General features: G+C 43.6%; 2 protein-coding genes across 2 annotated transcripts; both read right to left on the reverse strand.

The window, feature by feature from the left end:
• Window positions 1–400: 400 nt before the first annotated feature.
• erap2 (endoplasmic reticulum aminopeptidase 2) lies at window positions 401–8147 on the reverse strand. The gene is made up of 21 exons (XM_037097733.1): window positions 8051–8147; window positions 7241–7618; window positions 6966–7152; window positions 6704–6873; window positions 6468–6606; window positions 6245–6379; window positions 6039–6159; window positions 5783–5937; window positions 5576–5689; window positions 5343–5474; window positions 5011–5142; window positions 4150–4218; window positions 3831–4006; window positions 3627–3706; window positions 3346–3529; window positions 3041–3197; window positions 2751–2935; window positions 2460–2621; window positions 1790–1930; window positions 1345–1426; window positions 401–919 (listed from the first exon to the last, which is right to left on the reverse strand). The coding sequence occupies exons 2-21, from the start codon at window positions 7408–7410 to the stop codon at window positions 773–775; spliced, it is 2838 nt and encodes a 945-aa protein (XP_036953628.1). The 5' UTR covers window positions 7411–7618; window positions 8051–8147; the 3' UTR covers window positions 401–772.
• Window positions 8148–11073: 2926 nt separating this feature from the next.
• On the reverse strand, window positions 11074–20425 carry rgmb (repulsive guidance molecule BMP co-receptor b). Its single transcript, XM_037099508.1, has 3 exons — window positions 19864–20425; window positions 15358–15911; window positions 11074–13501 (listed from the first exon to the last, which is right to left on the reverse strand). The coding sequence occupies exons 1-3, from the start codon at window positions 19979–19981 to the stop codon at window positions 12743–12745; spliced, it is 1431 nt and encodes a 476-aa protein (XP_036955403.1). The 5' UTR covers window positions 19982–20425; the 3' UTR covers window positions 11074–12742.
• Between the last annotated feature and the right edge of the window lie 1156 nt (window positions 20426–21581).

Below are 21581 nucleotides of genomic sequence, written 5' to 3' on the forward strand. Positions count from 1 at the left end.
CCATAGATTTTCTTTTTTTTTTTCTTTTTTTTTTTTTAAGAAATGAAATCTACCTTTACCTTTGTTTACTTTGTGTTTCGTCTCTTTTGAGGTAAATAAATTACCCTCAATGTACGAGTGTAGGGAGAGTCTGTAGCCACAATTGTCAAAAAACAGTGTTCAAAAAGAAAAATCCCTGTTAGCTACTTAGTTCCTTGTGAAAAGGCATCTAGATTAACTTATAAATAAAAGTTGCACAAGGCCAAAAACATCTTTGCTGGATTAATCAGACAACATTCATGAAATATCATATGTGTATTATAAACACAACATCAATATTTCATTTTTTAAAATCATATTATTGTGAGTAATGCGATAATGCAACATTTCAGTAAACACAGCACACAAAGCTACCAAGAGGTACAACAAACCCTTTAATTGTCAATTTAAGAATCCATTTTTTACAGCATTTGAGTGTCTTTGGAATGATCTCTCTCTCTCACACACACACACACACACACACACACAATATTCACAGTACATACATGGCTCCTCATTCATACAACTACTTTTCGACTTGCAGGTCTACCAATTACATTTTTTCAATTTTTTTTGTCTAACAAATAATTCCCCTTAAAATGTTAAACCTTTACACCTTTTTCATATACAAAACTCAACTCTCCAGTGCTATCTAGCACATTATTCTACAATTTGTAAATAAAAACTTCAAAAATCATTCAAATATTCTCCTTGGGTGACGTATATTAGCCACCCCCTCTCTTCCCACTGTCCTTCACTTCATTTGCTTATTCAGCCACTCTCTCAGAGTCTCTAGGTTCCTCTGAAACCAGCGAACATTTTTCTGCACGTTGTCCAGGGCAACCTGAGTAGCTCTCAGCTGAAGCGCCTGTTCTCTGATGGACTCAAAGAACAACTGCACCTGGGGGTCAAACACACATCCATTTACAGAACCAACACACAAATGTACAACTGAAAATGAAATTCAATTCACCACAATTTCCTCTTTCGGTTACAGTAAAGGCTACAGTCATCTTTGTGACAAGGTTAGCACACAATTGTCAAAGTGCAGTTGTTTGATAGACATGCCTTTAAAGGAATAAAACATTTAGAATTTGTGTTTTTATGAGGTTTGAAAAGCAGTTTCCAAACAGATTATGTTTTTCAGACATTGCCATTTTAAAGTGTTTTTAAAACCTTTTAACTGTATCAGTTATTATCGTCATTATCATTTTTATCACTGATGTTGCAAACGCATGCCATTAAAAAGAGTATGTTGAAACATTGGTGCATTTTTAAATTGCTTCGCAGAATATATATGAGCTCAAAGTTTAACAGTGCATTTACATTAGTGAGTTCCTCTGGAGATGAAAACTGGCCTGTGGTACCAATGATGATGTTTCTGATACAAAATGATCCCAACTGGAACCTGCAGAACAGACAGAAAACAGATAGTCACAGACAAATATCGTCTCATTCATATGTTGTGCACATGCTGTTACTCATAGTTGTGCAAGCAACAACCCATTGTGTGGTTGTGTGCTTGAGGTTAAATCAGGCCAGATCAAAACAAACCTGTTTTACTTGTCATTGAATGGAATGAAAGGCACTATAAAGACAGGTATTCTTGCATTCAACTCACAAGACAAACTTGATGTTAGCATATGTATATGCATGATACAATGTTATTGTGATGTTTTTAAAAGGTGAGGAAAACTGCATTTTCATAGCATCACATGGTTTGAATTATACCGTAACATCATTTACGGTGTAGCCATTGTGTCGCACTAACTTTTGAACCAGTGTGTCCCAGTTCTTTTTGACAAAGTTCCAGGCAAGGTGATGTCCCCGCGGGTTCCTGGCCACCATCAGGATGAGAGTAGACAGGTCCTGGGATCGAATCACCTTCCCTTCTAGACCTAACTCCAGCAGTCTGCAAAGCAAATACACACAATGTAACTTGCTCAAATAAATGCTACATTATCTGTTATCACTTGAAGAGCCTCTACAGACAGTTGTCAAATGCAAGTTGTAAGAAATGTAAATAATGGATAGTTGGCTGCCTTAACAATTGATTATCAGTTAGTTATTAATCATATAATAAATATATTGGACACTTTCCATCAGAAATGTGTTTTTACCAATGATGTGATATATGCTAAATGTACATTAGGATGTAAAATAATAGATAATACTTGAATGATAAACTGACATACATACAGTACATTTTTCATACCATTTTTTTTTTGATTCTCTCTCTCGGATTATCATTGAATCTTTTTTTAATCAGTTAAAGTCTGAACAGCAATTAATTGATCAATGATTAAGCATTAACATCCCTAATAGACATTGAATAAATACATGATTTCTGTTGGCAGCAGTTCTGTTACACAATACCCTGTTTTGGCCACATGGTGACAGCATTAACTGTGAAAAATGTAACAGGGTAAAGACGTAACTACCTTTGTAGTTTGTCTGTGTCTTTGCTGCAGGTCAAGGCGAACAGGATTTTGTTTTTCTGTGCTGCAGAGAGGGAGATGTTGTATGTGTGCAAGAGTGAAGCCCAGCCATGGTCATCCTGAGCTCCAACTGAATACACTGTCTCTGCCACATCTGTAGGCAAGCTGAGGTAAACACAGGTAGAGTCATGCATATTAGGGACATGATGAAATATCAAATGATATGCTCCAGCCTTGCACAGAGCGTAGTTGACTAAAAATGATAGGTGATAAGAATAATTTAGACGCACATACTTGAGTGTACCGTTGGACTGAAGCCAGTCTTTGAAGCTCTGACGTGCCCGCTCCAGACACGGAGGGTCATCCAGGTGGCAGGCCAGTGACAGGACCTCTGACCTCAGCCGTCGCTCTGAGATAGAGCCATTGTCACTCCACGTCTGCCGGTCAATGACAGAACGGAAAAATCGGAGGATGTATGCCTGCATAAAAGCACACAGGGGAGCGGAGTCTCACATGAATTTATCTGCGTGTCAAACAAATGTTGGCGTTGACACCATAATAAATGTGTAATCTTGTCTACGCACTCCCAGGCTTCTTGTTAAATCGAACTCATTCCTTTTCTCAATAATGCGGTAAAAGGTCTCCAGATAGCCCAGTCCTTCGAGAAGAGGCACAGTGTGTGTCTCCAACCGGAGGTAGCCAATCAGGTCTAAGGCTTTATTCAGGGGCAGGTGACCTGCCCTTTAGAGACAAGAAGAGGAATATTGGAAAGGTTAGTTGCTATATCAGGGAGGACAATAATAGCTATTCATGTGTAATTATACAGACATACAGAAAAATCACTGCCTCTTGCTCTCTCACACAGACCCAAAGACAAATATATGCTTACGTGACCAGCTGAAAGGAATTGTGTATCAACTGAGTCCTGTCTTTGTAGCTCAGAGCTGTGTGGTTTTCCAACAGTAGTTTGGTTATCTCATCCCAACCACCATCCTCGTAATGAACCACATAGTAGCCTGTCATGTCAGTATTTACTTTCACCCAGCTGACATCATCTCCTACATGAATACTGTCTAAACAAGACAAAAATAGCACAAGATAGGAATACTATAACAGCAAAGCAAGAACAAAGATATTCATGAATTAAATTTTGCATCTCATCCCTGTTACCTGTGTGTGTTGTCATCAGGTGTCTGTGGATGGTGTCTGAAGCATCTGTCTTGTATGTCAGAGGAATATGCCAAAGGAAGCTATAATTGTAACGAGAAGCTGAAGCTGAAATTCTTGACAATAATGGATGAGTAATTGCAGAAGTTAGTAAATAAAATAAGAGTCAAAGAATAAAAAACTGTACAAGTTCATGTGCATGCTCACCCCTTTTGCAGTGTGGACCAGAGGGGGTCAGAGGGCATCACTGTCCTCAGGAACCTGTCCTGTCGAAGCAGCAGCCGAGGCCCCTTCCTGGTTACAGTTACCAGAGGAATGCCTTTCTGCAGAGTCCAAGTGTTCATCATGGCTGTCAGGTCCAGGTGTTCCCCTGCAAACAGGTACTGTGGGAGTAAATCAGAGATCAATACATGCAACAAGCATCGTGCCAACAGGTCTGAAAATAATCTTGTAAAAAGAGTGAAATTTTTAAGAGCAACCCCCCGTGAGGAGAGGTCTGTGAGTTGATGTTTAAATGTTGTCTCACTGCATTCTTGGAGGCCTGTTCGCTGCTATAGCAGTGTTTTCCTGAGATGAAGTCCTCCTCTGAGCATGTCTGAAAAACAAAATAAGATGTCATTTGATCCATTTAAGTCACTTCTATCTTTTATACAAATCACACTCACCTTAATTCCAACTGAGCTGAGCACACTAGTGGCGCAGATTTTGAATGTGACCTTTCCTATTTTCATGACAACTGTTTGTTTCAAATCAGTTTTGTACCGTAAGAAGATGAACTTCAGACTGGTAATCCATCACACTGGACAGCATGTCTTCTCCTATTTCTGTCAATGATTTGTTATCGATGCACAGCAACATGGTATATTATCATAAATGACTTAAGACTGCTTTTCTGGGCCTAACTTTGATGGCAATGAAAATTGACATCCTGTTCACATTGAACAATTACCTTCTTTTAAAAAAATTTCAGATCTCAAATGGATTTATGCACCATAATGAAAGTAATGGGACTAAATGGCTGTCAGGAAGTTTGCGTGATGAAATGTTTCGCAGAAAAATGCCAGATTAATAAGAAAGGATAAAAACCTTTTTCTTTTTCTTCTTTTCAAAAAACACCTTAAAGATTGGCATGAAGATGACAATGGACTACACCAGTGTTTTTCAGTCCTGGTCCTTGGGGACTCCATGTTTTAGATGTTTCCCTGCCCCAACATACCTGATTCAAATCTTGAATCAAGCTCGATGACGAGCTGATCAATTCAATCAGGTGTGTATGGGCACGGAAACTTCTAAAACATGCAGGGAAGGAGTCTCCTGGGACCTTGATTAAAAAGCACTGAACCACACATTGACAAATTTCACAAGAAAACATAACTTGTGCTCGTACATTTGTCAGACTGTCCCACAGATCCTGGTTGTGCGCATTTCTGTAGCTGTATTTGCGAAGGTATCGCACTATGCCACTCTGGAACACGTCTTCTGTCAGAAAGTGTCGCAGCATGTGCAGGATACATGCTCCCTGGTGGGATAGAGAGAAAAGACTTATTCGATCTTATCACAGCTTATATTGTGAGTCAGCAGTTAAAGCAGTTGAATGATATTAGTCATACATGAAAAAAGGTTAGATTTTCTGTTACAATATCAATAGAAATCAAAAGCTTTGTAGTCACAAGTGTAAGAAGATAACCTCGTAATGAATTGACATCATGAGTTGCATACTTTGTCGTAGGAGACTGTGTCGAACATCTGTTTGATCTGAGTGGGGTTCTCTGCTGGGCTGGATATTGGCCGAGAGGAGTTCAGTGAATCATGACCCACTGCTGCAAAACAGGTGTGCAACAGATATTCTTCCTGTAATTGTGCACAGAACAGGGTCATCAGTGCTCCGTCCTCGGCTTAATATCAATCCACGAGCATTAACCAATTAATTTGATTCGTAACAAAACACATACCACTTTGAGGTCAGGGTAGGTGGCCTCCACTGAAATGTACTCCATGTATCTGGCAAATCCTTCATTGAGCCAGATGTCATTCCACCACTCCATCGTCACCAAGTTACCAAACCACTGCAGGAAGAGATAGATACTCAGCACTTTGTATTGTCTGTTTACAATGTATGACCTACACAGACACCTCACAGGACACAGCGTCACACTCACCTGATGGGCAAGCTCATGGCCGATCACCATAGTAATCCAGAGTTTATCAGAAATGGAGGATGTGAGAGGATCGAAGAGAAGGCTGGTCTCTCTGTAGGTGGTCAGACCCCAGTTCTCCATTGCGCCGGACTGGAAGTCTGGGATGGCTATCAGATCTGATAGAGGGAAAACAACAGGAGGAGAAAATGACAGACATTATATGAAAAAAAAGAAATGCTGTGCAGCCTAGTTACACAAAAAACTGGGCAAAAGGTACCTTGTTTGGGTAGAGGATAGCGTATGTTGAAATACTCCTCATAGAAGTCAAGCATTTTGACAGCAACCTCCAGGGCATAGCGGGTTTGGAGCCACTTCTCAGGGGCTGCATAGATGGACACCTACAGATGCAAAAGAAATGTGTCACTGAGAAAGTAATTTTGTTGGCAAGGAAACAAAATTCAGATATAGCCACAGGGACCACACCTGCACCCCAGAAGATGTCGTTGCAGTGACAGATTTGAAGTCACAGATGACAAAAGCTACGAGGTACGTGCTCATCTTTACACTTGCATCAAACCGGTCCTCAAGAAGGCCATCGTTTACCTCAACTGTCTTGGCCTGAAACGCACAAGCAATTCATTGTAGCCATTTTTTCCCCCACACATTTGAAAGTGCATAAAAACTAGCATGCGTATTCAACACTCACCACAGGCATGTTGGACAGGGAAATGTACTCTGGACTCCTTCTGATGCGTATGGAGAAGTTGGCTTTGAAGCTTGGCTCGTCGAAACACGGGAATGCCATCCGAGCGCTCGTGGGCTCAAAGTGAGTTGAAGCTAGGATTCTGAAAAGAGATGTCAGCAGATACTATTTGGTAGCTGAAACCTCTTTGTATGTGCAGGACATTTAGCCAAACTGGCTGTGTGACTATCTGGTCTTACCTGGTCTCTCCTGTGCTGGTTCTGTATGTGCTCTTATAGAAGCCATAGAAGCCTTCTGCAAGTTCAGCCTCAAACTCAATATACAGAAAGTATTTCTGCCCATTGTTGAGCACTCTGGGAGAGAAAATACCAATCTGCTCATGGGAAGGATTATGAAGAACTGGAAGAACCTAAAACAGGAGGAGATGGGAATAATTTTCGCCCATTGTATGTAACATGGACAAATAAGGTGTTATAATAACTGTTCTGCACTGACAGTTACCTTGTCAGACAGGTGAGCAAGGTTCTGGTCCAAGATTGTGGCCATGGAGATCTGTAGACCCTTGCTGTGCAGCACAACCCAGTTTGTATTGTTCTGGACATCGATCTGGATCTGCACCGAGCCAGTGAAACTGAGGCTTGTGATGTTAGGGTGAAGGAGGAGGTGGTAGTGAAGAGGAATGATGTACCTAAGATGAAGAAAACCAGCAGCTCAACAAAGGAAGTCCCTCAACATTCTTGTCAATTTCCAGATTTTTAAAAAAGTGTGAAGGGTACCTTGGGAGGCGGAGACGGCTCCAAGGGAAGGACAGATTGTCAGCAGCCAGGGGAGGCTGCTCTCCTGCAGGGTGAGGGGGGCCCGGTGCCTGCTGTGAGCTCTGGGTGGGCTGAGATCCAGCCAGAGACACGTGGAATAGAGACAGCACTAGTAGCCCCACTGAGAGCATCGTAGAGGAAATGTCGATCAACCACTGATTTGAAATGAAAGAGGAGGCAGTGTGACAGGCTGACAGCTTGTTTTGGACGTGGTCACATCCCCAACACAAGGAGCGGTGAAGGATGATGATGTGAGCCCACCGGCTGATTGTCCCCCGACTGTGTCGGAATGTGGCTGAGTCAAAAATGTCTCAGGACCTCTGATTTTTTTTCTTTAACCTGAAAGACATCAGAGCAGGAGTGAGAGCGCACAACATTCATTCAGTGAATGTGTTCACACAAGTTCAGTTGAGTGAGTGGTTACTTCAGGCAAACTGTTTAAGTTTTAGACCCCAACCACAGCACATCCCACCCAGCCTGAAACATGTGACAAGGGAACCTCATGATTTTCCATGCGGACAAAACAAGATGAGGACACAGCTATAAATGTAAGGTGACAACAGCTGCAGGACCGTAACAGCAGTTCAAACCAGGTTGCCCAGTCAGTAGCTGTGCTGCACCATGTTGATAAAATGAAGATTATGTCAGTTACAGCAACCCAAAAGCTCAGCAGAAATTTACTTAATTGTTGTGACTTTGTATTAGTAAGAAAAGCTTGACCTGTAAAGCTCAGGCTTTAAGAAAAGTTAATAATGTGTCGAAAAGCTTTACCTCGATCACTTTGGCTTGGTCATTCTTCCTTCATGTGCCTGCTGTTGAGTTTCACTTTCTGTTTTACAGTAAACTCCCGCCCACTGCTCATCCAAAAAATACAGTGTGTGTGAGAGAGAGAAACAGAGACTGTGAGTGTGTGTGTGTGTGTGTGTGTGTGTGTGTGTGTGTGTGTGTGTGTCTGTCTGTCTGTCTGTCTGTCTGTCTGTGTTTGAGTGCAGGTGTACCCTACAAGACTGTCGTCTAATGTTCTGGGTGTGTTGATACGATCAGTGTCTTACCTCAGATCTAACAGCCGGTGGCAGGTGTGTCTCCAGCTCTTCAAACAGTCTTCACTGACTTCCTCCTGTCCTCCTGACTGTCCTGTCCTTGTCCGTCTCCCACTATATAAATGCAGATAAAGCCTCATTTGTGCTAGCGTTCACACTGTCTGTCTCTCTTTCTCTCCCAGTGTGTGTGTGTGTGTGTGTGTGTGTGTGTGTGTGTGTGTGTGTGTGTTGGAGTGGGTTTGTATGTGTTCGGGTGGCAGCTGGGGGCATCCATTGTTAGTATAAGGTCACAACAATGAGACGTGCCAACACCCCATAATGCAATGCTCCTGTCAGCCAAACGGCATGCCCCCATTTCATACAAACACACACACACACACACACACACACACACACGAAAGCAAACACACACACTAATTCACTGTAGCTACTGTAAGTGAAGGAGACATGACAGAGCCATCCAGGGGTTTATTTTATCTTCCTATCATCTATTTATGGACAGGTAAGTGCATTTAATCTCTAATACATGATTATGTTTTTTTTTTTAATCAATAGGCAAGAAAATGAATCACACCTGCGAAAATCATAAATATCCAAAGAGCATGACCTTTTAGATTAAGCAGTGGCTGTTGAATGTCACGTTAAGTCAAATCAATATAATTCATGTAGCATAACATTGCAAATTTACCTCACAGTTTTGAAATTTATACTACTACACCACCATCAGTCCTTAGGCTTTGACATTATCAGCGCTGGCGTATTGACTTCTTCATTTGGAGTTTCTTCATCATCATGACAAAGATTTATGAGAGTCTGTGGCACAAAAGTAAATGATTGACATATTTTGAATTGTATCTGGCAATAAATGCTTCAGGGCTGGACTAAACTGTTACACTTCACTGTTTGAATATCTGTCTTTGAAAGCAAAACAGCAAATTACTATTACTAACTACTATACAGTCTTGGGAAGCTACTCAGAGAGCAAAGTTTGTTGGCAAATTTAATTTCTAAACTAAGGTAAGTCAATCTCAGTGCTTTCTGTTAGTGGAGGAGAAATAGCCACTAACACAAGGCACTCAACAATGCGCATAAAGTCTTTTGGACCGTCACAGAAAAAAATCTGACCTGAGTCCCTCGCAAAGAATTTCTCAGTCCAGCATTAAATAACCTCAGCAAAGTCTCCACAGCCTTATATGGGTGGCTGAGAGTGACGAGGAAGATCATTTTGCCCATCACATTGCAAGCTGCACAGATATGACCAATAAAATACATGTTAATTGCTACAAATAGTTACTTAAACTACTAGTTTAATTAGAGATGGTTCGCTATCCCCTCAAGTTACATCTATCTCCATCTCTCAGGGGCCGTAGAGGGCGACGTGCTGGCATCTCTGGCCCCTCCAGTCCACCTGTCAGGGGAAAGGCTGGGCTGGACTCTGCTGATCTGTATGGTGAGTGACTTCAGGAGAGGACACCTCGAGGTCAGTTGGAGGTCCCCGTCAGAGGGCCACCACATTTCCAGCTCACCGTCCAGCATCACTGTAAACAAGAAGCACCGTGGCCATGGCGCTGTGGCGATCATCACAGTGGCTACCGGTGACTGGCCATCGTACAGTTGCTCTGTGAGCCACAGGCGACACACAAAAGTCAACAGGAGACGCCACACCAGCTCATCAGGTAGGACTGTAGCTGATAGTGAGTGAGGAGGGTCTGGTTTTAACTCATTTCTACTCACAAATTGAAGAAACTTACTATTTATCTTACACTGTTGTTATGATTTCAGGTCATCACAACAAGATCTGCGATGAATATGAGGAGACAGAAGGTTGGTTTTAATTGTTTGCGAACAATTAGAAAAGTCTGTTTGATCATACAGATGTTGGTCCTCATGCTGGTCTGTGTGGTTTGATTTACAGATGTTGGAGTTGTTGTGTGGACAAGCACCGTGGTCGTCGTGATTATGAGACTGCTCCTCATGAAGATCATCATCTTTAACACACTGATGACAACTTACGCTGTTATCAAGTGGTAAGAGAATGGGTCATCGTGTGTTTTATTCAGAAAAATTAGCAGGTCTTCAATCACCTTCACGGAGGCAAAACAACACAACAATGTATTTTATGTAATATGTTTCAAATATCTTGATGTGTTTCAACTTACAGATGGTTGAAGATGGCCTGATGCACCGTGTGACCTCGAAAAGAAAGCTTACCCAGAGAGGGGAACTCTTTGTTGTCTGAAGTCTGAACAGTGAGGATTTCTGCACTCGGACAAACGAAGTTGACCGCCATCACCTCTGTGGCTGGCTTCATTATAATGATCTTATACTGACTTTTGAATTGGAATCTGATGGATTGAATGGGAGATTATCCACTGTCAGGATCACAGGAGGAGCAGATTTGAAAGGCTCCGTCTTTTATGGCGCCTCTTTCAGCCTCTTTCTTGCTGACTTCCCAGGTGTTGCAGACGTTGGCAGTTGAATGCAGATTGTGTTTGTGAGGCCAAACCTGGTATCTGATCAGAACCTAACCTCAGACAGATGGGTTAATGCACACAGTTTTAAATGTGTTTGTGAGCAGATCTGTGTGTTTTCTTACTCATCTGTAATTCCAAATTTTGTTGGATTCTTTGAAAGATTGTGCAAAAACTTTGTAAACTTTTTTGGAAATGTATATAAGAAACATTTCAAGTATCCTGTTAGATTTTGTTTCTTGTATATTCCTGTGAATGTGACATTAATGAACAGGAAATAAGCTTGGAACATTTTGACTTTATTGTTTTTTTTTAAATAAAACACTTGCACACAGTTTTTTTTTTCATGATTTTTTTTTTTGTTTTGAGCGCCTTGAGTAACACACTGACATAGCAACAGAGCACCACTAGGTGGCAGTACAATCACATCTGACATTTTTTAAATTATTATCCAACAGCAAGAATATGGAGCTTAACTTCCTCTACAGGACACTACGATCATAAATAAGTTAAGTATTTCAACATTGACCAGTCACTCTTTACCAAACCGACACTCACACATGATGGCCAAAAACAATGAGATTAGGCCTATATGACCAACCAAATGGGGCATAATTCTACAGAGTGTTATAGGCTCAAAGTCCTAAGGGTTGACATTTCTATCAGGTTTCAAATTGGGATACACAATACACTGCCAAAGCACATGTGGTGTGACAGTGTGGTAAGGTTTTTTCTCAGTGATTTGCAGCGTTTTGTCTACACACCAGTATTTTACACGTATCCCAGTGAGGAGCAGCTCATCAATTCTGGCAGTAAGAGAAAAACAGTCTACAGTAGCAACTCCCAAACAAAGGGAGAGAGTGTGAGGAGGAGGAGGAGGGTGCTGGTTTGGTGGTGAGTTATGACTTCTTTGTACACGAAAACCATAAATGATCTGTCTTTGGCTCAAATCAACACATCAAAATAATACAGTGAGCAACAAACATGAGCCGGTATCATCACAGCCTCTTGGCAAAAAGGTGGGAGTGCCTCTGACATGATTGTCAGAGAACATAAAAAAAAAACACATCCAAGCATGTCACCAACTGGTAAGAAAACAAAAAAACTAAAAATACTGATTCAGCCACGCACACACACTTTCACGCACACCTGCACATATTTGAAATCAGGACTGAGGAAAAACAACACATTTATACAGCAACAAAATAGTATTGATGGCATCTGCTGTGACAATATCAATAATACATTCAAAAGAGAACAACTCACACTGACTGACTTAAAATGACACGCTGGGTCAAATCAGCTACTGGAGGAAAGATGCATTTTAACAAAAATGGCAGCTCTTTGTATTCAACAGACTTTTACTTTGAAAATACCAATAATCATATCATAGATGGTCGCCAGAACCATTGAAGATTTTGGTGGAGGACAGTAGGTGAGAGGAAGAAACACTGATGTGGATTTGTTAAAAAAAACAAAAAAACAAAAAAAACAACTATTTAAAGTGCTTCTGTTAAAACAAACTTCCTCTGTCTGAGGTATTAAAGAAAAAATCACATGAAATGACACAAAATAAAGAAACATTACACTGTGCACTGAAGACAAGCTATTTACAGTTTGCCGCCCCCCCCCCACCGGTACATCTGTGTCACTGTCAAATGTCCACCCCGAAGATTGTGGAAGCTGTCATCACGTCTCCTGTGGTTTTCCCCAGAGAGCTGATTCTGCCAGGTGAGATGCTGCCAGTGTCTCCTGCGCCCGCTGGGAGCCCTGCCACCTCTTCTCCAGAAATACTTCCAAACAACTGTCCAGTCTGCTGTTTCCTCTTCATGACAGAGGAATCAGTGCTTAATATCAGTGCTCAGCAAAAAAAACAACAAAAAAACCCCTCTCTCTTTAGTGCACACACATACACACACAGCCCACAAACACAAAGACTCCCACCCCTGTTCTTACATCAACACTGAGCTCAGAGCACACAGCAGGAGCAGAGTGAATTGTGTGATAGGCTGAGAATCAGATTGTAAGGTGGAGGTGGCAGAGCTGCGGGGGAAGATCCTCCATCTATCTCGGTGTGGGTGGAGGCTCTCCATGTCCTTCAAGGCGCTGTAAGCGGCTAGTGTGAAGTTAGAATCCCCGGTGGTCAGGAGATCAAACACACAGGAGTGGAAGTAAATGTCCTGCACCTCCAGCTGCTCCCTGCAGCGTTCCTTCGCCCCCTCCACGCTGAAAACCTGCACTGCACCGTAGGGTGACGCTTGTGTCTGTGAGGCATAGCTGGGCCGACGCAGCTGCTGAAGCTGTAGGCCAAGCGCAGGAGGGGAGAGGGGCAGGGGGAGATGCCCCGCCTGGTCGATGCGTTCTCCATTGGGGCAGCCGTTCAGACAGAGCTGCAGGTCCTGGGTGGCATCATAGGCCTGAGCCAGGTCCTCCGGGATCCGCACTGCAAGGGTCAGGTAGCGACCTAGCTGGCGAATGATTACAGTTACACCGATGTAGCCGGCGTGCAGCTCCACGTGGTGCCCCGGGCTGCGCTCGGAGATCCACAGAGCCCGGACCTTCCCAGTGGCACCGTCTGCTCCAGCAGAAGAGTGGATGGGGTCTCCACTGCTTATGGTTCCATCATCAAAGGCGGCAGGGAGGTTGTCAGTGACCGCCTGGTAGACCCTCTGGTCCGTACAACCCTCGTAGGGCTTAAAAATGATGGTGATCTGTAGAGAGGGAGCATCAGTTAGTGTTACAGATATTTAAAGTGTGTTCACTGAATGACAATACAGTCACAAAAAGAAGATTAGAGCTGAAATAATTATTGATTAAGCAATTAGTCAATTGAAAGAAGTCTGTAACTGTTGCCATACTACTCTGTGAAACGAGTGAGATGTCATTTGGATTTTGAGGGCTGGTCTGAGAAAACAAGCAGTCTGAAGACTTCACTTAGGGCTCTGGGAAAATGTGATGGATATCTTATTGATTTTTTACACACTGAGTAACCAATTAACTGAGAAGAGTAATCAGTGATTTAATCGAAATGAAAATAATAATTAGCTGCAGCCTTTAACTAGTTTAGTAATGGATTTTCAAGCAAAAGAAAAACTCTGTGGAGAAGATCTGCAGCTTTTCTCCTTTTTTTGTTGTAAATTGAGCAACTTTTGGTTTGACAAGACTGAAAATATGACTACTTTGTGACTTTTTTGTAGAATAAAAAATCCCCAGATCGATAATGAAAATGTCGCTCTCTCTCTCTCTCTCTCTCTCTCTCTCTCTCTATCACCAAACAAACAAACACACACACACACACACACACACACACACAAATATTCACCAATTACACAGGTAATTGACTCTCATCACACTACATTTGAGGAATGGCTAAATGACTTTTTAACAAGTTGTAATTTGACACAGCTATGCAAACATGCTGTCACATACACACACACACACACACATAAAAACACACAGGGCACCAGTGGTGAGGGGAGGCGGCAGTGGATGCTGGGTGTGGTGTGAGCATTACGGTTAGCACTAGCATCATAGTTCCGGTGAATGGCTGCTTTGTTCACATGACAGCCGTGAGGAATGAGGCCTGGCAGGCCATTAAGCCTGTAGGGCTGTTAATTCATGTGTGTGTGTGTGTGTGTGTGTGTGTGTGTGTGTGTGTGTGTGTGTGTGTGTGTGTGCGCGCACATGCGTGTGAGAGGGTGTGTGTATGTGTGCGTGTTTGTGTGTCTAATAATCATGACCAACAACTAACCCCACCTCTGACAGAAGGTCAAACCTTCGGCTCCACATTGTAGCAACCCTGCTATTTGCTTAATGTGTATGTGTGTGTGTGTGTGTGTGTGTGTGTGTCCATGTGTGTGTTCCTACCAGTGTGTGCCTAAGTGTATACATGGGTGTGTATGTGCTTTAATAATTGAAGCTATTGACTAAGCTAGAGAGGGCAGATCATCGGGGGAAACATCAACAATACTTCTTTAACACCACAAAGATCACCTTGTGTGGCTCGTCATCCATTTGGTGGTGGTGGCGATGTGTGCACTTGTGCTTTTTCTTTTTTGTCATTAAGGGATAAGGACCTTTAACACACATAGTGCCTTAAGCTGAGTGCAAGGAGTGCCACTTATGAAACATGCACACACACACTTGCAGACACACACATAAGTAAACAGTGGGTCCTTTCACACATCTCATTCCATGTTATTAGAGGTCAGGGTATGTGCAGCCATTAACTTAGTTAGCTTTCCAACACAGTCACAAGTGATAGGTCACAACAACGCTGGGCTGTTTGCCTCACACTGATAAGATTTCTTATTCTGAGACGAAGAAAAAATTTGCAAAGGGTCCTCTTATTAACACACACGCACGCACACTCTCTCTCTCTCTCTCTCTCTCTCTCTCTCTCACACAAACACACACACACACACACACACACACACACACACAGAAATAAGCTAAATTACACCAGCTGCTCTCACTTAGGAAACTCTTTCAGCCTTAATAACAGCAAATTAGACCCTAGAAGAACCATTTATAGCTGCTTTTCGCTTCATAGCAGTTCTCATCTCACCTTATTGGTGGCTGTTGCACTGGAGCCAGGTACCACAGGGACATTAGTGACCTGCACCGACAGATAGTCATTATCGATGAGAGGCCACGCCCCCTCCACCTTACAAGTCTGGAAGCTGTCCTTAAATGTCCTCAAATGTGGGTCCCCAAACAGCCCGCAGAACAGGTACCCGGGCTGGGAGTGGCCATGGCTGTGGCCGTGAGCGTGGGAGTGTGTGTGTGAATGCACGTGGGAGTGCGCGTGGGCATGCTGGGTTCGACTGTGGTAGTTGCAGGGCTCATGATGGACCTCGGGGTGCGTTGAGGAGGTGGGCCCGTCTCTGGAGCAATTCCTTTGGCTCATGAGGTCGGAGATGCCCAGCACGGCCGAGTGGAACACCAGGTTACCCCGGCAGGACTTGGCCGTCCTCTGGGTGCAGGCCGAGTACGCACGTAGAGCCTTGCAGAATTCAGTGTGAAAGCCATCCACAGCCGGCGTCAGGTGGGAGGTCAGGGAGACGAAGTCGGTGGTGCACTTCTGGATACGGCACTGAGGGGTGGCCACTTGGCACTGACCTGGAGAGAGATTCAGAAATATTGTTGGCAGGTTTATTTTGTTGGGTCATTATCTATCGATCTGTTTATTGTGTGAGTTTTTGTTTATAGTGGTTAGGTCCATTGTATAAGCCTGATGGCCTCTTGACCTCTCCTGACACATCTCTTATCTTTAAATTATCTGATTGTATGCAATCTTATGCATGTGCATATAAAATAAATAAATGAAAAAATAAAATAAGCAGCCGTAAGATTATCGTGTATCGAAAAAATTATAGGTATGTACAACACTGAGAGCTGCATTTATCTAGAAATTCAAAATTCATGTGCACACAAAGGACGACGGTGGGTAGACAGCTTTGAAGTTAAGCGCACAACGCTATCCAACCTAATAAAATTGGAAAAAGAAGCTGCCCGCTGGTTGAAAGTCATGATCAATCAGCAGTGCCGCTCTGTGAATATAATAAACCTGAAGTGTAATAAACCAAAGAGCAGCCAGAGAGAAAAGATAAAGAATCTGTTCCCACAAGGAGTGAGATAAAACTACTTATATAGCCCAGGTGCACATAACATATACAATACTATAGACAGAGACAATACAAGGAGCGCAGTCATTATTGAGGCCGTTATATTTGTGATTGTGTAGCTTCAGCAGAGAAGATATATACCAAAAGTACAATAATTAAATACAATAAGATGTTTGCAAATGGCTTTAACTTCCAGCACCAAATGAAATGCATCCAAAAGATGGTTATTCTGTGCACGTTTACCCATCAGGAACAAATGTCATGGTCTGAAACTGCCCCTGATGTTTTATCTATTGCTACATTTCTGAATGTAACAAGGGTCAAACCAGCCTTTTATATCATAGATCATCAGAGAGAGGGAGAGGGAGTCGAGCGGGAGTGAGAGATTAGAGACCAGACCTAATGCATCAGTCACAGCGTGCTCCTATTAGATTAGGCCGGAGAGAGGCTCTGCAGTGTATGGGCAGCTGCACACATACACAAATAGCTATCTTACAAAGAATGCTGTTTGTGTGTTAAACACACACAGTCCGCGGTCTTAAGATGGTGGTATGATCTCGTAATAGCAAAGCAAAAGCAGAAAGTGCATGGTTTTTACTGAAATCAACAGATTCCCTCAATGTCACACTATTACTTAACAACCACTTATACAATAACACAAGCAAAGAGCACATTCCAGCTCTCCTTATGCACTTATTTGATTTGGGAAGGAGTCGGGCGCCACCATTTGGGGGCAGTAGTGCTCTGAGTTTTAGAAATCATGGGGCAGGTACAGACCCCCACTCACACTGTGCTTCAGAATCTCTCTCCTGGCTGTTAAATACTGACACCAGCCCACAGACACACACACACGCACACACAGGCTGCCTGCCATGCCAACCACCACTGTACAGACGATCTGAGTACTGAGGACACATTGTGTCTTAGACTGGGCGCACCAGCAGCCTGCTTCTCTCCCTCCTATCTGCCCCGCAGCACCTAAATACAGCTCCCCAATCTAATCAGAGTCGGTTTATTCTCTTTCCGAGGGTATCAGAATCATGAGCTGCTCTAAAAACACACAAGAGCGCTCATTCACTGACGTTTTCCCAGCAGGGTGACGTAGCGAGAAGGGAGTCGACCCTGCAACAGACGGTATGGGGTTCCAGCCTCCAACTTATATCAAGGTTGAAACCTTTCTGTCGACAAGCATGCGCTGAAGTTTCACTAGCTCCCTTTGTGCTGCTCTACAGCCGACCCTGCACTCACTCCTGTGAATGCATCAAGCAAAAAGAGGGCGGTTTACAATATCCTGAAACAGTATCAAAGCACAGTTTTCATTCTTTTGTTCTTCAAGGCCTTCCATGATCTCTCTTTCATGCAGCCATTTCTATGCATGCACGGTTTTACTTTAAAGAGAGAATCCAATCTATGCATACAAATAAGCACTTTGTGGTAAGTCTAGCCGAGGTGATGAATACTGAACTGATCTGAAAATATCACGAAGAAGAGAATAAGTGTGAGGAACTGTTCAACACGTCCAGAGCCTCGTTTGTATCACAGGCTAAGTTTCTGATATGGATAGGATAAAAAAAAAAACAGTGAAGCTCACACCTCTCCTTCCATGCCCTCACATGATAATAACCTCCCTTTTTAACTCCTCTCCAGGCTGCCTCCATCATCTCACAGGTCTCATCTCTTTTTTTTCCCTCTCAAGCCTCATCTGTTGTCAGATTTTTTTCCCCCCAGCTCAAATCATTCCCCTCCATCAGCTCTATTCTACTCTATTCTCAGTCTGATTCCCTAGCCGGGTCTCCTCACCCCCGGGTAATCTCTCTTCCCTGCATCCTCAGGCTCCTTCTCTACCCTCAAACAGAGGTCAAAAGATCCCAAAGCTCAATCTCTCAGGCTTGATTTAGCTGTTCTTTGTCCCCGCCTCGACAGCCTCCAACTTCTCTGATCTCTGGAGATCAGAAAGGGATCTACTGGGATCATCTCTCAACCGAGGGAATGGCCTGTGAAGTGCTTATCGATCACCTTGTTGTGTGCACTCTCTCACACACTGAGCTCGAATCACACAAACAGCCCCTCCAAGCTTTAAGATATGAAGCTTTACAGGAGCTAACTGCACTCTCTCTCTCTCTCTCTCTCTCTCTCTCTCTTGAGAAGACACTCAGGAGCGCGAACAATAGTCAACAATTCAGACATTCCTGCTTCCCCCGTCTAAACAGACACACTGAGCCAACGGCTGCAGCGTCAATGAAATATATACAAGTTATAACAAATAAAGCTCTCATGTTTGGCCTAAATAATACACATTCTTTCCAGGTGACGCACATGGAGCAGAAGGTGCCAGGAGGGTCTTAAATGTGAAGTGGTCTCCTGCCCTGTTCCCATCAGGCTGTGTGTGCAGAGGCGGTTTTTGCCCCGCTGGCTGAGCCGTGTTAAACTAATTACCGGAGGTGTGACTGCTCAACAGACAGCCGCCACAACAGCCGACCTGACCCCCTGCACACAAGGCAACACGCACGCGCACGCAGACACACACACACACACACACACACACACACACACACACACACTGTGGAAAAAAAGAGAAAAAAAGACTGGAGAGAGGACATTTGACTTATTAGTGCATCGAATTAAAAAAAGTCCACTAATTCTTTATTAAAACCCAACAAGGCAATTGTTAAATAAGAGGTTAGTAAATTATGACCTCTGCATAGGCACAGAATAAAAAGGTGTCCATAAGCCCGACTAACATCTGTTCCTCAGTTTAAATCTTCGTTTTTCTTTCTGTCACACTGGCTGTGTGAGTTTCACCTTTTTGTGCAGCTGTCCAGAGACGCATTAGTTCATTTTAAAACGCCTAGCTGGTGTAACTTCAGTCACTTGGATATTATACCTCCTGATGCATTGAAGTGATTTGCATCATGCAACTGAACATAAACTGTGTGCCACGATTGGCTGAGGTGGATTTACAACACTGGTGATTTAATCATGATCAGATTTACACTCGGATTAATTCTAATTTCCTCCAAACTGCTCTGAGTGAAGCTGCAGTCTGTTGTGCATGGACATGAGGAGAGGTAGTCGCCCTCTCTTCCCTTCTCTTCCCCTCCTCCATGAGCCATTAATGGGCAGACAGGAGAATGACGGCCCAGGAGAGAGGAGGAGAAACTCGATCCGTGCTCAGACTGCTGCACTGCCGCTGGAGAGAGAGCCATTGTCAGGCCCAACACCAGGATCGGCCACACAATGATTACAAACGCCTTATAACTAACTATTTCTGGTCGCAACTAAACGCAACAGACTGAAAATAAATGTTGGTACTGTGTTTGTTGTTAGTGCAGCGCACAGCAATTATGGTGCCAAACTGGATGACAGGGTGCGTAAAATTACAGATTTGTTGCGATCACGAGCGAGAGACGCACTAGTTGTTGCGGTGTTGAAGTGTAGTTTGTTACCTAAGTGAGCACCGCAGCAGAGAGCGATGATCAGCAGCAGCAGTGGCCGGAAGCGTCGCACCAGAGACGGGGAGGTGAGGCGCTCAGCCCCGCGGCAACAGCATCCGGCTCTCCCCATCCCCGTCCATGCAGGGCCAGGAGGGGAGAGTGGACAGACCTCCAAAGGGCGAGGAGGGGTGGTGTCCAGGCCTCCTCACTTCTCCGTCTTCTGCTTCTTCTTCTTCTTCTTCTTCTGCCTCTTCTTCCTCACTCCTCTCTCCTTCCTCTCCTCCTCGGGTGCGCAGGGGCATTAAAACACAGCTGCTCCGCGGAATGCAGGGCGGAGGGAGTGGAGAACCGAGCAAAGTGAGGAGGAAAAACAAAGTGCGAGCGCAAGTCAACTCCGACGACACTTTTACTTTTCCCCCGGACACATCCACACCCCCACGTGATTTAAGTGCGCTCCCTCCGCGGTCGGACTTTTGCCTCGATTGAGATCACTCTGTGCTCCCCTCTCGTCCCAAACACGCACAATCGCATCTCTCTCTCTTCCTCACCAGGCCGGGGCTTGTCCTCCACTCCTCCCCTTTCACTTTCTCCTCCTCCTCCTCAACTGCCCCTCCAACAAATCAATAGAGAATCAACCAAACCCTGCTGGCGGAAAACCCGCCTACCACGACTCACTCTCTCTCTCTCTCTCTCTCTCTCTCTCTGTGTGTGTGTGTGTGTGTGTGTGTGTGTGTGTGTGTGTGTGTGTGTGTGTGTGTGTGTGTGAGAGAGAGAGAGAGAGAGAGAGAGAGAGAGAGCAGCCTACAAAATAATGAAGAGGCTGGAGATAAAAGTTGTAAAACGTTGGTAAGATGCCATTAAATCACTGCACCGAAGAGAATAATGGGTTTCCGACGTGGAGCTGCCAAGGAGGTTTATTTTGCAGAGTGAAAGCTGATCAAGACCAAACAGGGCTTTTAAAAGATCCGCATAATTTCTTATATGCATTTATTTATCCGGTTTTCTTCCCTACTGGAAAAAAGATATATAATAATTGTATTATTCACTTTAAGAACGAAAATAAACATACTTTTCTGCCTGAGAAGGAAGCTGTTACAGGAGAAAAGGGTGCGATGGGAACCTGCAGGTGTATATGTAAACTAGTTTTACGAGCTATAACAGCTGTTATAATGACATACATTCATTCGCAGGTAATTAAAAACCTACATAAATCATGTTCAGCGTACAACGTGACAGAGCCAGAAATCGGTTTCCTTTGAGTGCGTTAGATGTAAAAGAGACCTTTTTTCTGTTTGCCTGTCCTTCAGTGTGTTATGTAGGTTTCTTATGCATGCAACAGATCTCGAACGTTCAAAAGGGTCAAAGTCCGCAGCAACAGAAGCTCTTCTCTCCCACAGAAAACATGGCTCCTGAAACGGCTCCTCAGCAATCTGGGTTTTTTTGTTTGTTTTTTTAACTCCGTGACGTTGTGACATCATGCTACATGAAGGGGTCAGTCGTTTGCAGAATGTGTGCTTTTTGTTGCTCTGTTGTTGTTAGCTGTGCTGGCTCAGGCGTGAGTGAGCTGACCAATCAGAGGAGACGGGCTGTTCAGGAGGAGGGGGAATACAGAGCTAAAGCACCGGACAGTATGAGAAAACTGAAGCATGTAAACCTATTTCAGTAGTAACCCAAAATAAACATCTGAACCTGAAAATAAAAATCATGTGTCTCCTTTAAGTTTTCTGACA

Source organism: Acanthopagrus latus, chromosome 5 (genome assembly GCF_904848185.1).
Source record: "Acanthopagrus latus isolate v.2019 chromosome 5, fAcaLat1.1, whole genome shotgun sequence".
NCBI classification, from domain to species: Eukaryota; Metazoa; Chordata; class Actinopteri; order Spariformes; family Sparidae; genus Acanthopagrus; species Acanthopagrus latus.

Bases quoted from the DNA above. Each gene is read 5' to 3' on its own strand.
- erap2 (XM_037097733.1), bottom strand. From the start codon at position 7,410: ATGCTCTCAGTGGGGCTACTAGTGCTGTCTCTATTCCACGTGTCTCTG. The intron at 6,380-6,467 runs GTGAGTGTTGAA...TGTGCGTTTCAG, and splicing joins CCCTGTCCAACATGCCTGTG to GCCAAGACAGTTGAGGTAAA. The intron at 2,622-2,750 runs GTATGTGCGTCT...TGTTTACCTCAG, and splicing joins CAGTCCAACGGTACACTCAA to CTTGCCTACAGATGTGGCAG.
- rgmb (XM_037099508.1), bottom strand. From the start codon at position 19,981: ATGGGGAGAGCCGGATGCTGTTGCCGCGGGGCTGAGCGCCTCACCTCC. The intron at 15,912-19,863 runs GTAACAAACTAC...ATCTCTCTCCAG, and splicing joins CTGCTGCGGTGCTCACTTAG to GTCAGTGCCAAGTGGCCACC. The intron at 13,502-15,357 runs GTGAGATGAGAA...CCCTCTCTACAG, and splicing joins GTGCAACAGCCACCAATAAG to ATCACCATCATTTTTAAGCC.